Source organism: Anabrus simplex, chromosome 9, assembly GCF_040414725.1.
Source record: "Anabrus simplex isolate iqAnaSimp1 chromosome 9, ASM4041472v1, whole genome shotgun sequence".
Lineage (NCBI taxonomy): Eukaryota > Metazoa > Arthropoda > Insecta > Orthoptera > Tettigoniidae > Anabrus > Anabrus simplex.
The window spans coordinates 14,422,104-14,446,361 of NC_090273.1; the positions used below are offsets into that span (position 1 = coordinate 14,422,104).

Here is a 24,258-nt window from a genome sequence, read left to right on the forward strand (position 1 = left end):
ATTGTAAGCAATGTGTATAGTTACCGTGTCTATGTTGGTGTTCTTAAAATGTATTATTTTGTTATTTATTTCATTAATTATAATTGTAAACACTTGTTTCTTTGTTTTTATCGTAATTATTTTTACGTTCAAACCTAACCTTAAATTTAACAGCATAATTGGTTTTCATTCTTTAGCACTTTCCCTTTTTAGGTCGTTTATTTTTTTTGTCACCACAAAAACGTCCTAACCAGTTTAGGCTGTATATGGTGCATTACATTAGACTTCGTTAAATGCTTCGTTGTGGAATTGGTTATGATGTCTATAAATGAAATGCATACATTTGTTTTAGAATTTAACTTTTCTTTGTACTGTGCATTGGGGAAATTTGAAGGAATGATTTATTAAAGAGGATGGAATTTTGTCACAGACAGAGGAAGTCTTTTTGACATATAAAATGTATCCTGTGCCACCAAATGTGACAAATTGAGTTATAACAGTTTTCCATCACCTGTTGCCATAATTTATCTATTGTATGAGTTACAACAAAATTGCGCAGTTCCTAGTGTCTTTAGACAAGGGTTTCTATGGAGGTGACAGTAGTATTTTTCAACATTTGCCACTTGTTTGTGAATGTCAGACATATGTTCGAGTGAAGTCAGTAAATTCCTGGACTGGTCTCTTAAATATTTCAATGTGTTCCCTCGATACTTTTGGCTCTAATCACCCTTACAATAGTCCCCTTTTGAGGCTCTATATAGATTCTAGCACAATCAGAAACATTCCAGAAAGTCATAGACATGGTCTGGGCTTTTTTGGGCTAATGCCATGTCAAGAAAATAAATTGAAATTCTTTACTTTTCACAGAACTTTGCTCCGTGTCTTCAGAAGAAAATCTTGACTGTTCACAAGGAAGAGTTCTCCAATAATGAAGGTTTGAATTTAGCTGTTAGTAATAGGAAGTGATACGTTCATTCATCACCAGATGGCTCACCGTACACTGGCACAGCATGAGCATTCCAAGTGGCAGCTGACAGGACCATCTAGAATGGGTCTGGGAGGGGGGACCTAACAGGTGTACGTACTTTATCAAAGTATGCGTACGTTCATCACCAAATGTTCCATTCCAGGCTTGTGTTAGTGTTAGTGATGGGATGCAACTGGAATTACGAAGAGCCAATGCAAGATGCCGGGGTACCCAATTCCGGAATCGATTCTGAGGAACTTGTAGCACCATCTATGATGCAAATATGTAAACAAGTGCAGCATGAATGTGTTCTGTATTGTGAGTTTTTTTCTTTTTTTTTTTTTCTTTTACAACAACCAGGTCACTCTACAAGCCATGCTTGCTCTCATTTTAGTGTCGTGGAGTTATATACTCTAATGCGACTGTAATTTGATCAGAATATATGATTCTCTCTTTGAAACTAATCGAATTATATGGATTGTCAATAAATCAAAAGTCGTAAGGGGATTATGACATAACATTATACTACTATTTCAGTAAAATACACTTATACTAAAGAGACAACCTTAGCTAGTGTTAAGCAGTGATGAAAACATAGTAATTCTAACTGTCTCTCATAATATTTAGTAGTAAAATGAAATGTGCATTGCAAATTAAATGTAACGGAAGACAGGTACGCTACAAAACAAGTTGTGTACTCATTACAAATATGACTTAATTCTACGGACTTAAGTTTATACCAGCGATATTTGAAAACCACATTAGAAGCAGAATACAGGATAAGCATAAATAACGTTGATTGTTACACCTGGTGTCGAAATGTGTAATGTTATTTCCAGACTACCAGGTTAAATTCTTATTTCATTATTATGTGGCATAATTCATTCATAACAACCAATAAGACATTTAATTTAAATTGGTTTTATCATACCAAACTGTATACTAAAGAAATATCATACCATATTGTATACATAGAAATCCAGAAAACAGGATTTTCCAACAACTAGTGATGAGAAATCTGGAAAAGAAGACATGAGAAATTCAAGAGGATCTCAGAACAGTTGGACTCAAAATTACAGATGCAGAGAACAAGAATAAAAATACCACCATTCTTAAGAATCACAAATTTTCAACTGAAATGATACCCAGAATGCCTGTAGAGATTTCAGACGAATTAAGAACACTGCAATCAGAATGAATGAAGAAGTGTTTTTTTTTTTTTTTTTGCTAGCGGCTTTACGTCGCACCGACACAGATAGGTCTTATGGCGACGATGGGATAGGAAAGGCCTAGGAGTTGGAAGGAAGCGGCCGTGGCCTTAATTAAGGTACAGCCCCAGCATTTGCCTGGTGTGAAAATGGAAAACCACGGAAAACCATCTTCAGGGCTGCCGATAGTGGGATTCGAACCTACTATCTCCCGGATGCAAGCTCACAGCCGCGCGCCTCTACGCGCACGGCCAACTCGCCCGGTGAATGAAGAAGTACCGGGCAGATAAGAAGAATCAAACAGTACAACCTTCAAAGAAAAATTGTACATGGAAGATTCAAGTGGTCTAATGTGGCCAATAAAGATAATAATAATAATAATAATAAATATTGTTAATAATAATAATAATAATAATAATAATAATAATAATAATAATAATACAAAAGAAATGGTAAATATTGCACTTCGAGTTTGCTGCACTTGTATACGGACGACTCACTCTAATGAGTACGCCCAGCACACACTGGTGACGACATAGTGGTACAGATTCCTCGCATGCGACATTGAGTAAATAGTCAATACTATGTGTTAAATTTTTTAAAAATATTTACATTTCACATTTACATTACATCTAGTACATGTTTTAAGAATGTGCACATTCTCTTCTTCAGGTAATTAGGTTAAAATTCATGTATTACAGTAAGACCTAATGAAAATGGATTTTTATGGAGCCAGGTTGATATGAACTTTATATGGTCTGTAAGAAGGAGAGGTAAAAAAAAAAAACTGTAAGTACAAGTATGTAACAAACAAAATGAGAACACAACGCGTAAATAATTATTAAAACTTACCGATGTTATAATACAAGTGCGCAAGGCTGTCATGTGACTGTCAAAGGGATATAAAAGCAACTGCAGTTGTTCGACTGCTGATTGCGGAGTTGCAGTGGGAGGTGCGCGGATGAAAGGAGGGGTGGAGAGTGCCGTCTACATGTTGTTACCGTCATGTTTCCCCCCTTACACGCTTTCCCTCATTCTCTTTTCCCTCTTTCTCGAATATTGGGTCACCAATTTAAATAACTGATTATCCTCTGCCATGTGTTCATTAAGGCTGTTATCACATCAGATTTTTGTAACTTGTAAATTTCTGAGTTCTCAAGGACATTCATTTGTTTACCTTTATTTAACGGGTGTAATAGTAGCGTGTCCCGTTCAATATTAGTGAAATGATTTCACTAAACTGAGGGTATTGGTTTGACAACTTGGTTTTACATCATTTTATATTATTCTTAATTTCATCCCACTTGAATTTTGTAAGGGAGTATTGGATCACAAAGGACACAGTGCCGTCAGTTCACAACAGTGCACAACATTTGATCCATATAGACATCATCGTACTGTGTTTATATTGAAGTGTCAAGATTAAATTTAATTCCATGCACTATCCATGAATTTTTAATATGTTGTCATAGTTTTAGCTTTCATAAAGGGTACCCCCATTTTCATTAGGTCTTATTGTAATACATAAATTTTAACCTAATTAGCTGAAGAAGAGAATGTGCATATTCTCGAAACATGTACTAGATATAATGTAAATGTGAAATGTAAATATTTAAAAAATAATTAGCACGTAGTACTATTTACTGTGATTAAGTCGTTACGGACCCAATGCAGGCCATTATGGTCAAGATCATTAATTGCGACATTGAGTGCGGCCTCGGAGTCGCAGGAACCGATTCTCAAGACTCCAGATGTCATTCGCGTACATCACTAGTTAGTGTCATGTCACGTCCTCATCCCAATGTGCTGCAGCTCTTTTCAGGCACACCCCCAATTGAGGTGAATTGCATGTACCATTTTAACCAAATATCAGCCCTCCTGCCAGTACCAGGTATCAAACTTGGGCCACCGAGGACAGCAGTGTAATAGTGCTGTTACACTACGGTTTGCACTACTAGGAACACACAATGCTGATGCAATGATACACCAACAAAGAGAAATGCAGTACTGTATATTTTGGCGCATACCATATTACAGACTTGATTAATTAGTTTCATTTTCCGTATTGATAGTTAACATGTAATATAGATAAGAAAAGGTTCCACCTTATCAATACCAATTTTATTTATATAAGATTAACTTACAGGACCGGTTTCGACTTTTTGAACAGTCATCATCAGCTGTACATTGGTACCTTTATATAAGTCACTATTGGTTGAATTGCCTTTCCAAATGAAGAAGTTGTGGGGAAGCACTATGTCAAGCATTCAAATTGGGCATGTTTAAGAGTAAAAATTTGTTATATGGTACATTCTAGATGGTTGAAAGCAAGTTTGTTTTTAGGCCTAAAATTCGTCAGCTAATTTTTTAAAAGTACAGGTATATTAAACACTCTAAAATGTATAACACATGTTAAAATCACATATTAAAATATACAGTGCATGTTAAAATCATTTATAATGGCTCATATCACTTCATTGGAATGGATTTATACGTCTTGCATATGTCTATATTCTTGTTTGAGTCCAATGTAGATGAAGAATGTCAGTGCTTGCGTTCATGGGCAGTGCTCTTGTGGGGGTTCTATTATATATTAAGATGTATCCACTTGTATATTTGATAGGTTTATCATATTGTTAATAGCAATTCCAGTATATGAACGGAGGTAGATATGTGCAGCTGTGATTGATACATTGACTTTAAGTATTGAATGTAGTCTCCGTTGTGCGTGAATATTCCAGGTGCAGGTTGGTGGCTCTTTTCTCGTCTATAATATTTTTCCTGGTGTGTGTCTGTAAGAGACAAAAGTAGTGTGAGAAAGTTATAATCTGAAAAAATGCCTTCTTATGTGTGTGTTAACGTGATAAGTACTTACTATTGCTGTCGTGGTTGGGATGCTTTGAGTTTGGCTGCCTGGCGTACTGTAGTCCTGAAATTTATGTGAAAATCTGTGACGTGGCTGGGAATCGAAACCGGGGCCTCTGGGTAAGGGGTAGATAGGCTTCCCCTAAGCCCCTGGGCTGGATTAATGTGACTATTCCCTGTTGGTGGGGGTTGTAGATGAAGAATACACCCATGGTATCCCCTACCTGTTGCAAGAGGTGACTAAAAGAGGCAACCAAGGGATAATGGATTTTGAACGATGAGATTACCTGTGATTAGTACCATTACATGAGGAACACCATGGGTCTGCGTTACCTGTGATTAGTACCACTATGTGAGGAACACCGTAGGTCTGTGATTAGTATCATCCGGGGAGGAACACCATGGGTTGACATTACCTATGATTAGTATTAAGTGTGGAACCGCAATGGGTTGACATTACCTGTGATTAGTACCACTATGTGAGGAACACCGTGGGTCTGTGATTAGTATCATACGGGGAGGAACACCATGGGTCTACATTGCCTGTGATTAGTATCACTGTGTGAGAAATATTTTGGGTCTGTGTTACCTGTGAGTAATACCGTTATATGAGAAACACCATGGGTCTACATTACCCTTGATTAGTACTATATATGAAGAACACCCTGGGCAGGGGCGAAGTGTCAGGGGAGACAGGGTAGACAGCGTGTACCCTTAACATTTTGTGAAAGAAATATTGTCTAGTTAATTCAATTACTTTTTACAACATTAATTATTTCCAGATTCGTGACATTATTGTATTCCCCGCTTTACTTATTTTCATCTCACTTCGGCAATGCTAAGGCTCGCGTCAGTTACACGAAGCACGTAGGTGAAAGACGCTGTCCATTCTGTGTATGTTGTTCCCTTTGATTTTCAAAGCTTTCAGATAGAGCAACACTAATGCTATCTGTAGGTGCTGACTGTGGAACTATGACTTTCCTATAGCGAGATGTCTCCGCCCAGTAGACAGACTTACCAGCGTCTCTTCTTGCTCTCATTGGCTAGTATTTGGATATCTGTTATGAAGGTGCTCTTATTGGCTACCGTCTGAGACATGCTTTTAATGTTACTAATTTGAATTTACTGTATTATAAGACACGTCTAAAAATAAATTAATAATATTTAAATACGAAGTATAGTAAACTTACACCTAATAAATGAATGACAGCATCAAAACCCTTCAAGTACATGCATTTTCTTGCCCGCCAATATTAGTTGCGGTATTATAACCCGAACAACTATTGGCTTCCAGTCTTAATAAGGTACTCCAGAGTATGCATACGGAAAAAATTGCTTAACTTGATGCTGTATATTCCGTTAAAGTCAGTTTCTAGTGAACGCGTTATGAGTGCATTCAAATGAATTAAAACGTATTTAAGGAATTTCTGTGGAATCTTAGCAAGACGCCTGACTTCAAGACGAGAGTAATAGATATATTTGCCGAAATGAAGGACAGGCGGATTAAACTCATTTTCAAGAATATTGTTTAAGGTGACTTGTACGAACAACTATTTATTTCTTATTTCTCTTATTAAATCTACATAACAAAGAAATATATTGCTATTTTTATTCTGAAAGTATGTTGTTATTTGACAACTTCCGCGGCCTATTTTGTCTATATTTAAAAATAAAGCAAGTGCACCTAGGGTTATAGGTTGTTATAGGGTTTGTCTTATTTTCAGAGTCATTAATATAATACTGAATACAGATGTATGCGTCGAAAACGAAATTCCGTATAATAATAAAACAGTTTAAATGAAAGAAATCTCTGTCTACCCCCTTACTTAGTTCACGCTTTGCCACTGACCCTGGGTCTACTTTTCCAGTGATGATTACCATTATGAGGGGCTGGTGACCTAGATTTTGGATCTCTCTTTGGACAAGAAGCATCTCAGAGAATAAGGCACTGCGAATTGGATCACTGATTGTTTTGGATTCATAGTCATTTTTCACCATCATTGGTTTTTAGATTCTAGTTAGTGGATACATTTTGAAGTTTTAATTATCGATATTGTTTAATTTCCTTGCACCTTGTACCATTAGGAGCCGATGATCTAGTTGTTGGACCACTTTAAACAACAAACATCATCAATAATGTGATTGATCATCATTGTTTTGTAAATCTTGAATGTATTTAAGATCACGTTTCTCACGTTAAAAGCTTGTGTAATTTAAAATTCACATTCATGCACTTTTTTTTTTTTTTCCAAATGAAATCTGGAGCCCTGCTTTTACTGCTTTTTCCTTGAGTAGATTTTTCTCTTGTATAGCTGTGTCTAAATTTCTGGACAAGATTGCAAGGTCATCAGCAAAGGTTATGCAATTGATCTTGATACCGCTTTTCGATCCTCCAGTGTGTGTACCTGGTTTAATGCGCCTTTCTTGGAAAGTTGTTCTTCCCATTCATGGATAACACAACACACAGTTGAAGGGAACTGGTGATAACCGGCCACCCTGTCTGACTCCAGTTTTAATTTCAAACAACTTAGAGAATTCTCCCATTAATTTCGCTTTTGAATGTGTGTCTTTTCTCTGTCTGTTATTTCAAGTCCACTCCATCTTCTGCTAAGATGTCCAGTACTACTCCCCATTCAACTGAATCATAAGTTTTTTTTTCTTTTCTTTTTTAAATCTACAAAGATTACTCTAGATTCACAATTCCTGGGAAACTGGAGCTGGAAAAGATGATGATTACTACCGGATAATTCGAGGTATAATTCTCGTGTACTCTTTTCAGACACTGTACCTGTTCAACATATGATCATGCTTTCCTTCTATGTTTTCTTCCCATTATTAATAAACAGTGTAAAATCATATCTTTTGTTTGACTGAATGCACATTAAAAGTTATTTTTTAACAGCCTTTGCCATCATCCTAAGAATGTTATTTTATATTCTGTTTCAGGTACTCTCTTTGAGGTCCCATCAAATTATGATATTCGTAGATTCTTTCCCACAAATGGTAATTCATCAAGTACTTCAAATGGTTGTAAAGACCAGGCTGGTGTAACACAGAACGTTGACATGTCCGGAAAGAGCAAGAGTGAATTAGGTAGTGGTTCGTTGGCAATTAAGAGGGGAGGAAGTGTGGTCCTGGCATCTCAAGGAAAAAACAAATATGAGACTGAAACTGGAGTTAATGGGAATACGATAAATTCTCGGTCAACTAATTGGGTGCCCTCTTGGTATGCTCCATTTAATGGTAAAGGGCAACAACCAACTTGGTTTTCTGCATTCAGTGGCAAGGGATACACCTTAAGTGGAGATATTTCACATGAATCAACACCAAACAAACTGCAGTCTACTGTTCCTGAACTAAAGGTTCTCGAAATGCCTTCACCAGCTAAAAGGAAAGGTGCGGGTGTTAAGAAGGATGAAAATTCCAAAAGAGTAAAACCTGTATCTAGTACTTTTCTGGACAAGTGGGTTACCAGAGGCACAGACTCTTCGTCATTAACTCGAGCTGATGAACGTAAAATCTCTTGTCCATCGTGTGGCACCTTGATTGCTGAGACACTTATAAATGATCACTTGGATTCCTGTTTACTGATTGACAGTGGTAACAAGGAAGAGAAGTATAATACACCTCAGGAGAGACTAGAAGAGGATAATTTGACCTCTCATTCTTCGGGTGTAAATTCGTCACAAAACAGTGACGAGTATAGTGAATATAATAACTGGGAGCAGAGCTCCAGTAATGTTATTCACTGTCCTGTGTGCAATGCAGAAGTTACAGGTGAGGATCTGGACAGGCATCTTGAAACTTGTATGGTTCCTACGGAGACTGGTGATACAATTGTTATTAGCGATAGTAGCGAGGAAGAAGTCGAGCTGGCCTTTTCTTGTCCTTGCTGTGGAGAAAACATTAAAGAGAATGAAATGAATAGCCATTTGGATGAATGTTTGTCATTGCCATTGCTGAGTTCAAGTATTTTGTAATAAAATCAGTGGGAAGAAAAAGCTTATAAACTTATTAATGCAGTTCTGTAGTGCAGTAGAACCGTGTTTTTCTGTCTCAGGCAGGATCAGATCTCATCTGGATGACCGAAAATCCATTTTTAACAGTACAATGCAAAAATATATCTAAATTCAACAAAATACAATACATAAATTCATCTTAGAATGTCGTACATCATTTCAATTAATGGGAACATCTGCGCTGATAGAAACCTTTTGAGTAGGAAAGTTTTTACATTAAAGGAATTATTTTTTATTTCAAAATAAATTCAGGTTCACAAACCATTGCCTATTTTTGATAGACTGTTAAAATTATGGTTTTCTATTCGTTAGGAACACCTCTTTTGCTCAGTGAAGCAGTCTCACGGAAAGCAAAGCAAGTTTACTTTTTAGTTGCTCCATTCCAGAATCCTTAGAATCTGCCTCTGTCTGTAATCTCAACTCCAATGTGTTGTCTTCTTAAGCCTGTGCCTAGAGATCTTGGATTCCCTTCTGCCATTTAGCAGACACTGTCCTTACTTGTCTTGTCTTGGATCAGCTCTTGCTGAAGCTTCCTGCAGAAGAAATTTAGTTTAGTCAAAATACAGTTTTGGACTGAATAAATATGAGAGTTTTGAAACTTGGCACACTTGTTCCTAGCTGTCTAGTGAAGATTCTATCAAATTTCATGGAAAAACTGAGGTGAGCTTGATGCATATGTAATGGACTAGTATAACTTGGAAACAGTTTTCTAAACCCATGGGTAAATAGTGAAAATATTGAGCTCCGTTAGTAGGTATTATTATTATTATTATTATTATTATTATTATTATTATTATTATTATTATTATTATTATTATCAATCACTACTGATCTGCATTTAGGGCAGTCGCCCAGGTGTTATTTTCCTAGCCTTTTAAATGATTGCAAAGAAATTGGTAATTTATTGAACATTTCCCTTGGTAAGATATTCCAATCCCTAACTCCCCTTCCTATAAATGAATATTTCCCCCAATTTGTCCTCTTGAATTCCAACTTTATCTTCATGATTATTATTATTAGTATGACTTGTGAGGTGTGGCTATGAAGTTGTTTATGTCTACAGTGAAACCTCGATTCTCAGTTTTTCGAGGGACCATGAGAATAAAATGTACAACACGGGAAAACGGAAAATCCAGGAATGAATGAAAACCATCAACAATTTGGCTAAGCATCACAAAAATGAAATATGTATAATTATAATCTTACAAAAACTCTTAAACCTAACCAAACTACAGCCCCAATGCACCTTTGCCTGCTAAGCGACCGCTGCTCAGCCCAAAGGCCTGCAGATTACGAGGTGACGCATGGTCAGTGCGACGAATCCTCTCGGCCGATATTCCTGGCTCTCTAGATCGGGGTCGCCATCTCATCATTAGATAGCTTCACAATTAAAGGTAATCACGTAAGCTAAGTGGATCTGGAACCAGACATATCCAGGTAAAATTGCCTGATCTGGTTGCAATCGAACCTGGGCCCTCTGGATGAGAGGCAGGCATGTTAGACTGCGAAACCGCATTAATTACCGGTACGCAAATTCAAAATATCGACACTTTATATTCAGTTTTACAGGGGAATCTTCGTCAGTTTCCCGTGAAAACTTCTTTCAGTTCAGCAACTTTGATTAGGCTAGCCAAGCTCTTCGAAAAAGCTAATAACGCCAAACCAAATGACGATCGACCACAAGTAGTTTTTAATTCTCTCGTCTAATAAAATAAAGCACATTAGATTCAAAACCACCCAACATGATGGTGAAATCCCTTCATTTTTTAATCTTTCATTGTAATTTGGTCTCCGGTGTATTGTTCGTAGTCAGTTTCTGGAAATCTCGTACCGCGTAAATTAGGCCTACATTGACTTTTAAAGGTTATGTTGATCTCGAAAACATGGTTTTGAATGTAAGTAACGATTCTTACAAGTTTTCAAATCCATTATATTCAATTCTGCCCGTCACAAAACCAATCAAATTGGAAAGATAAAAGAAATATCATCAAAACTTCAGAAATTATGGTTATTCATGACCTTGAGGTCATCTGGAAAGCGCGCTCGCTGCACATGTCAGTACGAGTTGGAAATGATACCAACCATTTAAATGTAAGGTGCACAAATAAAACAACCACAGTTTTTGGTATTTTAACACAAAAATGTTAAAATTCCCAGTCTTACATTAGGACCTAAACAGTAATAGGCAATCCCAAGACCTCCCATGGCTTTCTTTTTTAATGTAAGGTGCAACATCTATTCTGGTCTCGCTAAATAATTATTTACGATAATATCAAACATACTGAATTTGTGTTAAGAAGGAGCAGTTTTCATTCCTGCCTGAAAGCTCAGTTACTCTACACTGCCCTGAACAAAGTGCCGAAAACCTGTTTGGCAGTATGATCGAAAAAATGTAAACATCTAACCCTGGACATAATATGGACGTTTTATAAGTGCGAACATTTGTCGAAACTCATTCTGTCTTCAAGCAGAGCTGTCGAAATGTGCTGTGTCTCCTTACAATTGTTGTGGCCACTCTCTGCTTTATGATTTTCCGAGATTCTCTAAACAATACCACCCGAATGCGATGCTAAGATGGTCCCTTATGCAAGTTCACCGCCAATCACTTTTCCAGTACCGGTACAGTACTTGCTCTAATTATCGCAATGATGGGGCATTAACGCCAAGATCCATAAGTGTGTGCCATAGCCGTCTTTTCGTGAGATACAGTCTATTAAAACACGATTGATCGAGGACTTAGCGTTGATGGGACTGGAATTTCTGGACGGTTGGTCCGGGAAATAGTTTCTTTGAGGAACGGATAATGCGGGACTTTTACAACGTGATTTAATTAAGATGCTCGTGGGACGACAATTTGAACGCATATTCCGGGAAAACGTATTTTCCGGGATTGGATAATCGAGGTTCCACTGTATTAGTATTATTATTTACGTAGTTATGTACAGACTTTATTTGGTATAAATCGTGGTCGTGTTGTATGATCTGTCTTGTGTAACAAAATGTGAGGTTATGTCACGATACATCTGCTATATGTATATTAATAAGAGTTTATTTAATGTAAGAACACCTAATTAATAGTATGTAATTTATTACCTGTAAATATGGTGTATAAATTCAGTGTAATGTTGTGCAACACAGGGTAATAATCCAGAACAATGCCTCTTTGTCACTAGAGCTTTGTAGAATGTTAAATTCATTTGTACATAAGTTATTGGAGACTCGAGAAAACATGTCATACTTTTCTAGAAGCCTGGTCAGGCAAGGTATATAAAGAGACAGTCTGGGGAGTTGGAGTTGAGTTGTTAGCAAGACTTGTTAGTGAAAATCGCTAGTCAAATTCAGTGTGTGAACTCATGTTGTGATTTTGTTGTGTTGGTAGTTGGTTGACATGCTAATGTGGCAGTGCAGTTCAATAAGGTGGTTCATCAATGTGTGTGTATAAATTGTAAATAAAACTGTGTACACAATTGACAGCATCTCGTGTGTGTGTGTATGAATATAATACGCATAACCTAATGAAGTGAATATAATTAAACATTTACGTAGCACATGGAGTTTGTATATAAAATAACTTGTGTTTCCTCACCAGAGTCTAATGGACTGAATGGAATGAGATGTTGGGCACAGTAAAACTGTTGAGTTTAAATCTGTTTTGTTATATGCCTCTTCATTCATTGCAACTGCAGGCTGCTGCTAGGCAGCCCAAGGGAAAAAGATCTGTAGGATGTCTGATGGGAAGGTGGCATAACTATGCAAGACTGTTTCGGAACACCTGACCCGTGATATACACGGCAGTCAGAAACAACGTGAACGGAGTATATGAGCGTTACAGCATTAGTCATACTGATGAGTAATTTGAAAAAATTACATCGGTATCTCGCACCATTGTAATTTTATCAGCAGCTGAATTTAACGAATCAAATCACTTCGCGGGCAAATTGAAATGGGCTTTACAAGGCGGTGTTGGTAAAGCTCTACATGGCTTGGTCGGGCTTGAGAGCCATAATACCAATATAAATGGTCCATTATTGGACATTATAAATTTTCCAGCTAACTCATTCCTGGTTGCCAGCGTTTCGCCCTCAGGAGCTAGATTGGGCTCGTCAGTTGGTACCTAGCACACCTACCAAGATGCATGGCTAGTGCCATTTATATTGGTATTATAAATTTACTCATTCGGGACAAATATTTCAGATTCCCTATGGGAATCAACATCTATATCATCTGATGGCCAAGCAAGCATCAATTTTTGGTAGTGAGACAAGGTCTCTCATAGTGCATTGGCACTGCCGGTGGCTTCAAGTAGCCTACGCAGTGGCCTCCACGATATGCACTAGCCATGCGTCTTGGTAGGTGTACTAGGTACCAACTGACGAGCCCAACCTAGCACACGAGGGCGAAACGCTGGCAACCAGGAATGAGTTAGCTGGAAAATTTATAATGTCCAATAACGGACCATTTATATTGGTGTTATAAATTTACTCATTCGGGACAAATATTTCAGATTCCCTATAACATCTATATCATCTTGAGAGCCATGCCGAGAAATACGCATCAAACACTAACATACCATGGGTTTCAGTCAATGACAGCGTAGCGTGCTTGCTGTGGGCCGAGCTTATCAGCAAGGAGATTATTTCTTCTATTGGCGTAGCTACTGCTGTGCAGAGTTTCTGTATGTTGAGCAGGCTCAAAAACTACTAAAGAAACCCAATGGGAGAAGAAAAACTTGCCAACCTACACCTTTCAAGCATTCACAAAGTCATTCCTGTAGAACATGAAGTAATTTTGTAATTCTCTGAAAGTGCATGGTGAAATTTGTTTGTTTTGTGGGGGAGAAAAAAGATTTGGAATTTTTTTTCTTGTGAAATGTTTTTCTGATTTTGTATTGCACCATTATGAGCCATGTCTCAGGTGCCCTTAATATTGTCAATTTAAAAAAAGTACCTGGTAGTTCCTTGCTAATAACTACAGTACTGTACCAATATATCTTTGTGTGTTGAGTTAAATTTTTCGATTGAATTACAGTACCGTAACAATACCGGGACGTTGGGTTAACTTGGGACATTATAGCATCTCATGTTTTAGTTCTCCTTATTGGCAATACTGTTTTAGTTTGACTTCTTGTAGGTACACGGATGTGTGTACGATAAGTGGCTGTTACTGTGAGAACATTCAAAACTTCTGCAGCTTGAAGGTAAGTTTGCAACACACGTTTTTTTTTTTTTTACATATTTATCTAAAAATATGTGTATGGAATAACTTTTTCTACACAAGAATCTTCTTCTTCCGGTCTGTTATTGGACTTAGCTTAACTCATTACCCAGTAACCACATTGTTTATGTATTTTTTGTATTGTATTATTTAAGTATTCAGTTGGTGGCAGCCATGAAAAACATATGAACTTGGTCGTTGGGAGTAGATGATGTGGATGGAGCGGAGGCGTAGGATTGTGCTCGTAAAAGCGGAGGTGTAGAATTGTGCTCGTAAAAGATGATTAAAATTTATATGCTAGCCTAATGGTAAAGTTTGAAAGTTGTGTAGTTTTGCCGACATATTCCATCGAAGTTGGACATTGGATTTCTTCTATAGTCGGTTAGTTGAGTATAAAGTATTGTTAAATTTTGTATGTAGGTTAGGTGAAAAGGATGGGGTATGATCCTTTAGGAATTTGTAATGTGATTCTACATTCATCAATAAAATCAGTGTAGGAGTGTGAGTGAGGTAAGCAACGTTTGTCGGTAGTTGAATGTTATGGTCAATTAGTTTTTGGAAAAAACTTTTCCGTTGGTTGGAGTATTTAGGACATTGGAATAATATGTGGTGGATGGAGCCTAGAGCAGTTGACAGGAGCATGTATCTGTATCGCTTATGTGAAATCTGTACTTATATTCTGGCGTTAGCACGTGATTGAATCTTAAACGGATTGTATTGATAACGTATCTCCTTGAGTATTTGCCTGTGAGGAACCAAAGGGCTCTCTGAAGCTCCGGTTGTATTTGGTAATACGATTTACCCTGCGTTAAAATTAAGAAACAATGTTACGTGTATTGATTGGGTGGACCAAAACCTAACATTGTTTCTTAGTTTTAACTGTGTCAATATGGATCTATACGATGAAGTTCGTAAATTGTACTTGCCCTTCGTTTTTGCTGAATCTTTCCAGTGGGAAGCCCATTTTTGGATTATGTGCTGTTTGATGTTGAGCAAATAGTCTGTGTGCAGAATGGCTATTGGATATGTAAGTCCTGTACCTTTGGCTGCCTCTTTTGCTAACCTATCGACCTGATGTTGCCGCTTATATTACAGTGACCCGGTATCCAGACCAGTATTATATTGTGGTTATTAAATGAAAGGGTATCTAATAACTTGCGTATGTTCCAAATACACCAAGAGAGTTTCTTTTGGAGTTTGAAAGCTTTGTAGTACACTTAAGGAATCAGTGCATATTATCACATTTGAGATGTTATATTGTTTTATGTATAAAAGAGTTTGGCGGATAGCGAAGGTTTCGGCAGTGTAAATTGAGGCATTGGCTGTTAAAGTAAATTGTTGCTTTATGTTATGTTGAGGGATCTAGAAGGCAGCTCCTGTACCCTTGGATGTTTTTTGGATCCATCGGTGAAGCAATTGGTATATTGTTTTTTTCTGATGGAGATATGCTTGTAGAGTTTTATTGATGATGATTATGCTTGTTGTTTAAAGGAGACTAACATCTAGGTCATTGGCCCCTAATGGTACAAAATGAGACGAAATGAAATGACAAATTAAAAGCCCAAAAACTTCCACTGATCACAATTCAAAACGTGAGGATGGATGGACGGGCGGACGGCGCCGCATTCTGTCCAGGACTAAGCTCCGTTCAGAAGATACAGGGCGCCCCGGCCTGTGGTATATGAGCAGCGCCTCATACCCTTAAGTCCGTGTAGCCCTCGGAGAAGAATTAGCCGTTAGTGGGGTTACACCCATCCCTGTATGGCTCCATCTCCACCTCGAGCTCCAGCGCCTCCTGCTCCAGCTCTGGCTGTGGTGCCAGCGTCTCGGGCTCAGAATTGTACTCCAGCACTGATGGCACTTGGCTGAAGAGTTTTCAGACTATGAGCCCGAACTCTGTCGCATATTCTTCAGGCGTCTTCGGTTCCATCTGGCTGCCCTCTCTGTTGTCCACTGTGGTCTTCCAGAAATAAATCTGAAAGAGAAAGCGAGCACTGAGAAGTGATGCAGCTCAGACAAAACTCTTTTGAAAGTGTACCAACAAGTACAGTTGCCTGGCTAGTACTGGGAAAGTACAGATCGCCTGGCGAGGAGAGATGAGTCAGCCGGAAGCACGTACATCTTCTCGCTATGACTGCCAAGCTCGCCCTCAGGGCTCCTCCAACTACACACATATTATATAGCCACACAGCTGATCCATGGAGTCTACATTCTCTTATGGAATAAATGCATCATACAAAGGGTACACAACCACCGAGTAAATACTATGAGGGAACATTGACCCTCTACATTCCCTGTCTCAATGTTAGACCCATATGAACAACTCAACATGACCTTTAACATTTTACCAAACCAATACCTCTCATACACTTGTCCAGAATTACAAAGTTCACAGGCTTAGTCAATATGTCAGCTAATTGTTTGTTAGTCTCAAAATACTCTACATTTACAAGTTTCTTTTCCACCCATCTTTGTAAAACATCAAGTGGAACATCAATGTCTCTAGCAAAATCTGCATCAGCATAACCAGTTAATACATCACTGAACCAATACATGACCTACATAATTTCAAAATCAAATCAAAATCTCTTTATTTGCAAATGAGGTGCAAATGAGGTGTCTACCTCGGTGGCAAATGGTACACTAAAATACATTATTGCCAAGCACTAAATTTTAAATTAACAGGAGACGAAGAAAATTTTCCTAGAATACAATATTATACAATTTACGCTAATAATTTTTTCTATTAAACACACACATCATCCTTAATAAATTTATATTATTTACAAAATTCTACTTATAATATCTTACAAACATAGTCAACTCATATACAGTACGGTATGTGAAATTACTTCTAATAATACTATACAACTGGTATAAGATTAAAATTAACATTGAATTTATTTACATATTTATATTTTACCCATTTTTGGAACCTAAGTAGCATAACGACCTGCTGCGTCTTAACCAGAGCCCCTTTTGCCACCACTTTTCAGAGTTCCTGAAGGGCCTTCACAGCTACCGTAGCGGTCCCAGGGCCCTCGAAGTCCCCACTGTACTTCACCCCTACAGGCAGTCCCCTACTTGGGCTGTCCAAACTCCTTAGACCAGGGGATGGAATTAATTTAATCACACACATTTATTATTTACAATATCCTGCACTGGTCGAATTCCCTCTAACATTTAATTTATTATCTCTGTTGTTGTTTATTCTCTTCTTGAATATCTGTACAGATTTTGGAAAAGGATCAAACACTACCCCTGGTAAACTGTTCCACTCCTTCACGCCCTTCCCAATGAAAGAAAATTTACCCCAATCGCTTCTGCTAAAATTCCTTCTAATTTTGTACTTGTGGTCAGTTCTACCAATATAATTATTTTCCAACCGAAGCCTCTCACGGATATCTCCCCATGCTTCTTCTCCTGTATAGGCTCTATATAAGCCTATAAGTCTACTTTTCTCCCTTCTCTTACTTAAAGTTTCCCACCCAAGTTCCTTTAACATTTCTGATACACTACTCTTTCTCCTGAAATCCCCTGTTACAAACCTTGCTGCTTTCCTCTGCACACCATCTAGTTCTTTTATTAGGTATTCTTGGTGAGGATCCCAAACACTGTTTGCATATTCCAATAATGGACGAGAAATAGTCCTCCAATTTCATAACGTGTTCTGCTAATGAACTACAATCATCATATTTAGCTTCAATCAAAAGTCTCCTCAAATATAACAACGTCTAGCTCCTTTACCTTTAAAATTATCTTTTAAACACCTAAACATAGCGTAAGTTGAATTATGCTGTTTCAGAAAATGAAGGTGACTATCACTTATACCAGCAATGAGTAACACTTAGCTCTTGCTTCCTTACCGGCATTTTTGGGTTTCGTAACAAAATCAGCAACTTCAATAGCCTCTATCACTTGATCTTGACGTAATACACATTCTAAACAACCAGTTCCCAAACTCTGCACCCGAAAACTGCTGAATGTGATACATTTCAATAATTGCCATTGTCACTGGATAACCTTCACTATTTGTCCAAGCACACAGAAAAAACAACTCATTGGAACTTTCTGGAACCTTGTAGTTCTGTAGCTCTGTCGATTTTCTGGAACATACTGAGCAGACTGTCAATCTGGATCTCCGAATTTCTGTTGATCTGGGCCCATAACCTTGTAGGTGAACTAACTGTCGGGCTATGCAAAGAGTAACATAACCACGATACCACATGTTAGTTTAAAAGAATGGTTTATTGAACATCCAACATCTCTGTACACGTACACTGTTCTCAAACACATACTTTACAACGATACACTTCCTACTACTCGTTACATACAGGCTAACATGTTGAGCTCAGAGAGCTCTTCTTTTTTTTTTTTTTTTTTTTTACGGGGGGGCCCCCGAAGTGCGCTCCCTCTGCGTGGCAATCGATTCAATCTACATTTCCGACATGCTATTATTTCTAAGAAGAATTTTGCCCACCCGTTTAGTGATTTACTAACCTTAATTAAACACGACAACAATAAGCAGTGGAATGATCTTTGGCACGCTACTTCCAAGTAAAAGGGCTGATATTATTATGAACTTCAATCCTCTGTCGGCACTAAACCTTCGTATTTCTCAGGGCATTATTCTCGTCGCCATATAACAAATATTATCCAATTACGATTTAATCACGCACTTACACCACAATATAAACACAGATTTCATCTCTAAACATCTGCTACGTGTCTGTGCAGTGAGGTAGCGAGTGATGCAAATTTTTTTTTTTCACTGTAAATGTTTTGATGTCCCTCACAAATATTTTTTGCAAAAGTTACTATAATTACGCATTCCATTTCCAACCACTGCATCATGTTTTCTACATCAACCTTCTACGTCCATCATTAATGTAATTAATCGCTTTCTTGACCAAGCTCAGCGTATCGTTTAGTTAGATACCTACTACCAATGTGCCGCAAAAACAATAGGTTGCTTTCCGTCCTAGCATTTTTACATAGATCCCTTTGTCGGCTGTCACTTTGACATTTCATTGAATATTCTCCATGATTAGGTCCTTAATCTTCTTTCACTTGTTTTGCAGATGCCGGTCATGCATAGCTTGTTTCATTGCTTCGTCGTCACTCTGTAACTCTCCTTGTATTGGTAACACTTCATCCTTCCTCCATGTTTTGATTTCTTCCCTTTAGCATCTATCCCACTCGTTTATTTTTTTTCCTACTGTACTTGTTATACCCCTTATATGTTGATCCGGTCCTGTTTGTCAAGTAGGAAGACCCCGAGAAGGATCACTCTGGCGTGAAGATTTGTACCTTGTGTCCCTGTGCTACATTTGTGTATCCCCTTTTTAGATTTTGTCTCATTCCCATCCCGAATTTGAAATTGAAACTCCGTATATGGTCTACCTCTGGTGGGCTCTGGTGTATATAGGTCGTAACTGGTCATTGTCTTATTGGGTATGTATCCTTATAGTCTTGTATATCGAGCAGAGCATCAGAGTGCCCAGACTAACATTAATGTATTACAACTTTACGGGAAGGTGTTCTCCATAAATTTGTGTGAACAGTCTAAGAAGAATAAGAAGTGATTCCTTTTTTGGTCAACTCGTAATGTGCATACTTGCCTTCCCGAACAGCTGACTTACAGTAATTATACGTCATCTATCTCAAGACTATCCAATTATCCAAGTCAACTTAATGGGCAAAATAAGTTAAGCCCAATCAATATCAAAAAGAAGAAGAACAAGATTTCTAAGAAGAAAGAGATAGCAGGGAAGAGTGGGAAGTGATAGCAGCATTATCTGCCGGTTTCCATGTCAAACATGCTACCACAGCCAGAGTTTGTGTTGGTAAGGTGATGTTAAGGTGTGGTATTAAGGGTCAGGGGAAAACCACATAGGCATGTGCTATCAAAAGATATCAAGTTTTGCATGTAGGATGTGGGCTGGAAGGGTCCAGAGGTTATGTTAGTTGAGAATATCATGCACCAGCCATGAAACATTGTCTCGCCAGTCTAGTATTCAGGGGATCAGTCCGTCTGAGCACTGCCGTGACTAGCGCGGGCCTTGTCAGTTGCGGAGCCATGCGTCAAGTACCACTACGGGCTGCCGCACAGCGCCACCTCCTTGGGATCCCTCGTACCCAGTCTCCAATCCCGGAGAATGAGGCCAATACTGCCTGGATGGGGGTGGGTCATGATGCTGGGCCTCCTTCCTCTCTGCCCGCGCCATAGCCCGGTAGACTGGGCAACTGCGGTGGGAGGCCGGGTGGCCCCCTGCGCAGTTGGCGCACACTGATGCCTCTTTAAGTGCTGCGCAGGCCGTGTAGTGGTGATCACCCCCACAACGGTTGCGCCTCACTAAGAGCCCACACCTCCCCAGCTGGTGACCCCACCTCAGGCAGTGGAAACACTGCAAGAGCTGTAAAGGGGGACGTTTCGGTCTCGCCTGATTGCTGCTTCCCGCTGAGGTCCTCTCCTGATTGGTTTCTCGGAGCAGTCCTGGGTTGCGGCTGGGCGGCCCTCTCCTGGTGGGCCGGCGTCGTCTACTTCCTCCTTGTCCGGGGGTGTCGTCTTCTTCCAGCGGGTGGGGTTCTCTTCTCACCAGGGGAAGAGGCTTCTTCCTGGTGATCCCGCTGTAGAGACGGCGCCTTCCTCCTCGTGGCAGGCGGCGGTGACGTCAGTATGTGCCGACACTCGACTGCCTTCTCTGCCCTGTGGGGCGCACATCGTCTGTAGCTCGACTGACACGCTGGCAGGCCGGGCCTGGGTAGCAGCCTCCGAATGCCGGGGGCGTCCTTCTCCACTGCTGTATTGCCGTCCACCGTCCGGGGCGCGTTCCTGGGTTGTGCCCGGGTGATTGGCTCTTCCTGGTAGGCCGTGGTCTGTTTCCACTTCGAACACATCGCTTCTGGCGGGCTCGGGGCCTCGGTCTGCGTCCACCTGGCAGAGCCAAACCGCTCGGCCTGGGTCGCACAGTCGCGGCTCCGCGTGGCGGCGCGCACCACCTGGGTGGAGGCATCGTTGATCTCCGGCTGGGTGGCTTGGACTAGGTCGGTGTTAACCGCCCTGTGCCGTAGCCTCCTCGGCGTCTGGGTGATTGCATCCTTGGTCTCCGTCTCGGCCCTCCTCCTGAGGGCGCCGGCGTTTGTCCCTGGCACGCCGTCCCTCCCTGGTAGACGGATGTCCTAGAACAAAGCAGAGCGCTCCTTCTCCGCGTCACGCGTCCGCTTCTGGTCGTGATGCCTGATGATGAGACCTCCTGGTAGGAAGCTCTCCACGGACATGGTCGTCGAGATGATCCTGCCTCCGTGGCGAGGGCGCCGCATTCTGTCCAGGACTAGGCCCTGTTCAGAAGATACAGGGCGCTCCGGCCTGTAGTAGACAAGCAGCGCCTCGCACGGCGGGTCCGTGTAGCTCTTGGAGAAGAAAAAGCCGTTAGGGGGTCGCGCCCGTCCCTGTACGGCTCTGTCTCCACCTCGACCTCCGGCGCCTCCTGCTCCAGCTCCGGCTCGGGTGCTGGCGTCTCTGGCTCCGTGCTGCTCTCCGGCGCTGGTGGCACTCGGCTGAAGAAGTTTCGCACCATGCGTCCGAACTCCATTGCACATTCTTCGGGCGTCATCTTCTCCATCTGGCTGCCCAGGCCGTTGTCCGCCGTAGTCATCCTAAGGTAGATTTCCTGAAAGAGAAAGCGAGCACTGAAAAGTGCTACAAGAGAGCTCCCCCAACTACAACACACACACACAAATATTGTATAGCCACACAGATCCATGGAGTCTACGTTCGCTAATCGAATAAATGTATCATACAAAGAGTACACAACCACAGAGTAAACACTATGGGGGAACATTGACCCATCTACAAATTACGGTAAAATACGCCATTATAAATAAATGATGTTATTAATTTTTCACTTGTATTATCTAATTATACATTTGCAGTGTCCCTAACAGCTAGACGAGCAAGACAGTTCACTGGAAGAATCATTTAGGAATTCTGAAGAGTTCGAAGTTTTCATCTCCCGGAGACTAATTGGCCATGGTGGTTGGTACCAAAAAGTATTTGTTGGTACCAAATACGTTCAATATTAAAGTAGGCCTATATATATATTTGGCTCGACACACCAGTTCCTGACGTCAACACTTGAGCCTGCTCGAGCAGGCGATCGAGTGGGACATCCTTAAATTTCAGTTTGTTTCGTTAGTTTTGACGTTTATGTTGTTTTGATGATTTTGCGATGAGGACAAATTTATACCGTAGAACGCATAAGCGCAAGCATTTGTGGTTGTAAAAATATGGAAATATTAAAATGAATTGACTGTTTATGTGCATGATGGGTCCACATTGGACATAATACCGTAATCCTTTTAAAAATGAATTTCGATGAAGATGACGATTTTGCACTGGCATGTCAGTTGCAAGAACAGCTTAATGAAGAGGATATTCCATCCGAAGTGAGACGGCATGATTTTTTATAACAGTTAAAATTATACGTAATTATTTTATGCTGCATAGCGAGTTCCTAACCTTCTTCATGAAATGTTGTGTTGGGCTCCTTGAGTTCCTAACCTTGATGTAATGCTCTTGTCCCAATGAACCTACTGTTATGGTAACGCATGACTAACGAGCTAGAATAACATAGTAGGCGGAAGCGCTGCCTGGGTGAAGCTAATAGAACGAACGTCCGCCATGTTTCCTATGGTCCACAAGCAAGGGGCCGTTGCTCTTGAATGACGGATAGCGTAGAAAATACGCATTTCAAAATCACTGGGGCAGAATTAAAGACCGGTAGCCGAAAGCTTAAAGTATTAACAATCACAGATTGCGAATACTGCCACTTCATCGTGTTGCGGCACGAGGCCAACATCATGATCAGCTGATTGTAGGGTAGTTCGAAATCGTCGAACTGTGCCATACGAACAGGCCTCGAAACCGGACCAACAGCATTACCGTGCTTGGCTGTTGTGGTTAAGCGTAAATTACAATAAAAACCGTGGACATAAATATTTATGAGAGAAATCCTTGAAATGATAGGGACCTACAATAGGTTACAACCTCATTCTGATAATATTTTTTGTAAATATGGATGCCCCATGAGTACTGTATCTCTACAGTATAACTGTTTAACCTAATTATTTATCATAATGCAGGGGACATGCCATTTTTCCCATTACTATATCATACTGGGATTACTAGCTGAAAAGTAGATAACCTTGAAAGTCATCCGTTATGATGTGTAGCCTAATTTTAAATACCAATGCAACTGACATCTACAATAAGGGCTGCATAAATTTCACAAACAGCAGTAAAATACTGTATTTACCATGCTTGGTGTAAGTTTGACCAAAATAGGCTTACTTCAAACCAATGATCAAGCACAAGAAGAGAGTAACACACAGCCTTCACAACCACAATGGAAGAGGGCTGGAAGAGAGAACCTGAACATCAAACTTCAGTGATTTATGCACCACAATGGCATATGGCAACAAAAATGAACTTTCAAGGTCAAAAGATAAACAGGTACCGGTACCAAGAAATCATCACTTATCATAAGTGTGTAAAGAGAGAACATTATCAAGTACCATACATACTCAACAACTTGGTGATAACATAATAATAATAAATGCCGGACTGAGTGGCTCAGACGGCTGAGACGCTGGCCTTCTGACCCAAACTTGGCAGGTTGTATCTTGGCTCAGTCCGGTGGTATTTGAAGGTGCTCAGATAAGTCAGCCTCATGTTAGTAGATTTACTGGCACGTTAAGAACTCCTGCGAGACTAAATTCTGGCACCTCGAGGTCTCCGAAAACTGTAATCCGGAGGCCACACGCCATTATTATACCTCAGGTGACTTTTCCTGGTTATGTTTCCTTGGAGTGGGTGCTCCATTTTATTTGTTTGTAAATGTTAAGGAAAATGTAATAGGATTGGAACAGCATTTGTGAGTAATCGCGCCGTTGGCCATTTGTTTCAAACATGTACTTATCTTCGAAACTAGCTGGTGTACCCGTG

General features: G+C 39.8%; 2 protein-coding genes across 4 annotated transcripts in view; both read left to right on the forward strand.

The window, feature by feature from the left end:
- Positions 1 to 11,436, forward strand: part of LOC136881267 (DNA-dependent metalloprotease dvc-1) — a 42,272-nt gene extending 30,836 nt beyond the window's left edge. For both annotated transcript variants that reach the window (XM_067154037.2, XM_068229261.1), the window contains exon 6: positions 7,966 to 11,436. In XM_067154037.2, coding sequence (XP_067010138.2) covers positions 7,966 to 8,999 — 1,034 coding nt within the window. In that variant the 3' untranslated portion in view covers positions 9,000 to 11,436. The remainder of the gene's footprint in view (positions 1 to 7,965) is intronic.
- A 10,958-nt stretch (positions 11,437 to 22,394) lies between these two features.
- The window catches only part of LOC136881268 (DNA-dependent metalloprotease dvc-1), a 47,705-nt gene continuing 45,841 nt past the window's right edge, over positions 22,395 to 24,258 (forward strand). For both annotated transcript variants that reach the window (XM_067154039.2, XM_068229262.1), the window contains exon 1: positions 22,395 to 22,700. In XM_067154039.2, the coding sequence (XP_067010140.2) occupies positions 22,620 to 22,700 (81 nt within the window). In that variant the 5' untranslated portion in view covers positions 22,395 to 22,619. The remainder of the gene's footprint in view (positions 22,701 to 24,258) is intronic.